The sequence below is a fragment of the Cenococcum geophilum genome (genome assembly GCF_001692895.1).
Source record: "Cenococcum geophilum 1.58 unplaced genomic scaffold K441scaffold_16, whole genome shotgun sequence".
Classification (NCBI taxonomy): domain Eukaryota; kingdom Fungi; phylum Ascomycota; class Dothideomycetes; order Gloniales; family Gloniaceae; genus Cenococcum; species Cenococcum geophilum.
Genome location: NW_027137574.1, coordinates 1782894 through 1787150, shown reverse-complemented (window position 1 = coordinate 1787150; position 4257 = coordinate 1782894). Strand labels below are relative to the sequence as shown.

General features: G+C 38.3%; 1 protein-coding gene across 1 annotated transcript; it reads left to right on the top strand.

Annotated features, from left to right (window-relative positions):
* Positions 1-3439: 3439 nt before the first annotated feature.
* On the top strand, positions 3440-3927 carry K441DRAFT_686525 (uncharacterized protein; the record flags this gene model as incomplete). The annotated part of the gene is made up of 2 exons (XM_067651999.1): positions 3440-3501; positions 3552-3927. 2 exons carry the CDS (start codon positions 3440-3442, stop codon positions 3925-3927), a joined length of 438 nt encoding a protein of 145 aa, XP_067505190.1.
* Between the last annotated feature and the right edge of the window lie 330 nt (positions 3928-4257).

The window sequence follows — 4257 nt, the reverse complement described above, 5'->3', positions numbered from 1 at the left end:
TTAACTGCGTATTAAGTTAGTTAAATTGCATGTTAAGTAGGTTAACTATATGTTAAGTTAGTTAAATTNCATNTTAAGTAGGTTAACTGCGTNTNAAGTTGGTTAAATTGCATNTNAAGTAGGTNAACTGCGTGTTAAGTTAGTTAATTACNTGTNNAGTTAGTTAAATTGCATGTTAATTACGCGAAACGCGAAAACTAAAGTCTACTTGAATCTTATCCTGCGAATATTTTCCCGATATAGTATCTATTCTTCTTATAGTCTTTTTAAGACCTATTTAACGTATTCTCTATATTCTATCTTAGTTATTAAGTAGATATTATTATTATTAAGGTATACTATAACAAACTTATTAAGGTATTCTCCTAATATACTATTAATTCGCTTTTAGAACGTTACTAGCTTATATAGTCCTTTCTTTAATCTAAAGGCTGCCTTTTATTTAGGACAGTGGTAAAGAGATACCCCCTAATTGATATATAGACACCCCCCAATTAATACAAGGACACCCCCCACTGATTGAGTTTAGTTCCTCCCCTATTAAGTTAGAATATTACGTAAATTTAAGTTGTTTGCATCTGCATTAATGCGCGACCGTCGCGCGCCTATACCTAAAACCTCGCATTTGCCATACCTTTAACTGTTAAGCGCCGCCGCAGCCGTCCAACTGGCCCCGTTCGCGTTAATACATCAACTCGTCGCGAGCTATCGGCATTTAAACAGAATGCCAGGTATACTACGCGTGGGCGTAGGCGCGGGCGCAAGGTGTGTACAGGTCGGCGCGACCACGCTCTATAGTAAGACCAACCTGCATCCACCAGGCGCAGGCACAGGCGTGAGCGCGGGCGTGCTCGCAGATGCAGTTTATAAACATTAAGCATTAAGCAGAGGTAGCAGCACCTAAATAAGTTCACGCGGCGCCTTACAAGACAACTTAAATTTACGTGATATTCTAACTTAATAGGGGAGGAACTAAACTTAATTAGTGGGGGGTGTCCTTGTATTAATTGGGGGGTGTCCGTATATCAATTAGGGGGTGTCTCTTTACCACTGTCCTTTATTTATTGCCTTTCTTAATCCTAATCTAATAGTACGCCTATCTTAGATCTATCTTTATAAAGATTTATATATTACTAATCCTGTCCTAAATTTCGCTAATTAAAGTAAAGAATATCTATCCTTTTTAGTAATACTGTTTAACTGTTTATAGTTAATATATAGTCTAAGTTTTCTATTTTTCTTTAGTACGAATAGTACTAGATATCCCGCTAATAATTGTAATGGTTAAATATATCCCTTTTATAGATTTTCCTAAATAAACTCTTTAAGTGCTCTTAATCCTTCTTTAGTTGGGTTATAGATTAGAAAAAACTTTAGACTTATCCCTAGTTCTAATCCTATCTTATAGTCTTGTATTATATACTTTAACAGCCTTTTCCTTTCTAGGCTTTATAGCTTTTTGCCCTACTTATAGTATCTCTTTAGTATATAACTTAAGCCTTACTTAGTCTCCTTATATATTACTCTAACTTAGTACTATACTAATCTAGTTGCTTATTATATTTTACGGTGTTAAATAATCCTAATATTAACCTAACCTATAACCTAATTGATCTTTAGATTATATTCCTATAACTAAGGCATTTTTGGTACTACCTTATCTCTTCCAAACGGTAAGATGTTAAAAGATATTTTAATTAGTTTCCCTTTAATAGTTATCTAAACAGGTCCTATTTTAAGATTAATAATACCTCCTCTATAGGCTATTAAAATCTTCTAAAATCATAGCTAATAGATATAGGTGCTCCTTTTATCTATATAGTAGCCCTATTTACTTAACTACTACTAGTAATATATAGTTCCTTATTACTTTACTATCTATTAGTACTTTAAACTATTAATTCTACTAGTTAACTTATAGATTTAGGTGTTATTTTCAAAGTCCTTTAAGGGTCTAAGGGTCTATTATTAGCTCCCTCTAGTTCTATAGGCTTCCCCTTTTCCTAGCTAATAGCTTAATTCTATTTATACTTAGTCTACTTTTAACTAATACTTAATTAATTCTTCTTCTTCTTTAATATACTATAAATATATATTCTTTAGGTATTTATACTACTATTATCTATTTAAGCATTCTTCTATATGGAATCCTTTTAGTTAAAGTATTAAGTTATCTAACTCCTAGACTTCTACTAGATGCTAGCTATATATATACTTAGCATTTCTATATTTTCTTTTATCCGGTGCCTACTATATCCTAACTAGGTACTTCTTATTTTTTACCTTTAGTACTTTATATATTTTGTATATAGGCTCCACAAAAATCGGCCTTTGTACCTCCACGTGGTGGAGCCCGGGAACCTGGCAAACAGCTATCGGCGTTCCATTAGGATCGTGCCAATAGACTGCCAGAGCAAACGCAGAGATATGTGTACGCGGCGCGGGCGCCTTCAGTTTGCCCTTGCCGTCTGAGTCGCTTACTGAGATAAGATTCCTCAAACAGGGCTCGAGCACCCGAGATAAGCCAACACCCCTAAACTCTGGGAGACAATACTAACCATCCTTTACACGCGCAGGCCTGCTATCATCTAATTCCCAGTTGAAATCTTGAACGCACCATAGGAGGTTTGATAGAGGTCCCCTGAAGAGAATATCCATTAGGATACCGACATGTAATCCTAAAAACGCGTGTTGGTTTCATATACTTCCAGAAAGCTAATGATTCCTTTAAGAACTATTTAAACAGTCATTAAAGCCTCAACAGTGCTGTATAAAGTTTATTGAAAGTCCCTTGAACCGCATTAAACGTTTGTGGAAGTATCCGAGTTCTAAAAGTAAGTAAACTCTGCAGAACATTTCTGATTTAGGAATTTTCAAGATGTAACCTTCAGAAGCGCATTTCTAGCACGATTCCCCGGCCAAAAACTACACCATTTAAGTTTATATGCTGCATACAATGGTCCAAGCGAAGATTGTTTAGAAGAAGGCTAACTTTTCGTTACTTTCTTAGATTTTAAATTTCTGAAATCTCTTCACTCCGGACGGCAATTCTAGCGCTGCTCAAAATCCAATTGTGACTTCAATCGAATTTTCTTGGGCTTCCTAGAGCACACATCACAGTTATTGCAATTGCTGTGGCTTGACGGATCTGGAAAAAGGGTAGGATTTCTTCAACACCTCTAGTCTCCAGATTCTGCAGGCTCCTTGCGCTGGTCGTGTAATCCACGAATTCAGCGCCGTTCAAACCGCATTCCGGGAAGATCTGAAAACGCTCGAGAAAGACTTAAAGCGTGAGAGTGCCCCACCTAACGAAATTCTGCACAGGCTAAACAAGAGCATAAAGGCTTATTATCAATCTGTAAGCATTTCCTAGAGCTTCCTGAAGAATACTCAACGCTGAGAATACATCCGATGAAATATACAGGTCCAGTCAGTAGCCATGGCATCACAACTTCCTACTGTTCCTCTGGTAGTTTTTACCATACTCGAGCCAATTTCGCTGTAAGCTCCTATCACAGCTTGATTTGTCTCATTCCAGCTCACGCGCGAAGGGTTTCCGGGTTCCTTGGCCCTCTCCTGGCCCCATTCTTTTTCGTATCATCTCAAACGGCATATGAAGCACCGCACGACCTCTATCTAAGCGAACATATCCTCGCTCTTCAACTTGGGAACTGCTACCTACTCCTCGCGCTCCTTGGTCTCTTCATTCTTAACACCACAACTGAAATCAAGACCGTACGCGCTTACCTCGCCGCATTATGGATCGCGGATATTGGACACGTAGGCGTCACGGCGTGGGCCATGGGGATAAAAGATTTTACAAATGTGGCAGGCTGGAACGCGATGGCATGGGGGAATCTTGGTGCTACGGTATTTCTCTTTGCCATGAGAACTCTCTACTTCCTCGGGACTTTTGGGCTCAATTAGGAGAAGAGTAATGCACAGCGCGTTAAAGAAATGGAAGCCCTCCTTGATTAGATGAAAGCCGGTGGTAAGACTAAGGAGCTCTAGCAGGACGCGGCTCGAGATCAATACGATGGGTTGGCGGGCCATTAACTCCTTTTTGAGACGCATTTTATCCGCATAAGTTTAGTAGTAGGACATTTAGGCATCAAAACTAGAATTTAATAGCTCAGCCACTTCATTGGTCCGGAAAAAGGCTATTGTTAAGAAGGGATTTGTACGTTACTTAGCGATTCATTTTAGAGTTTTTAGCAGAGCTCTGCTTAGCTTCAAGTATTCGAAAATTGTATACCC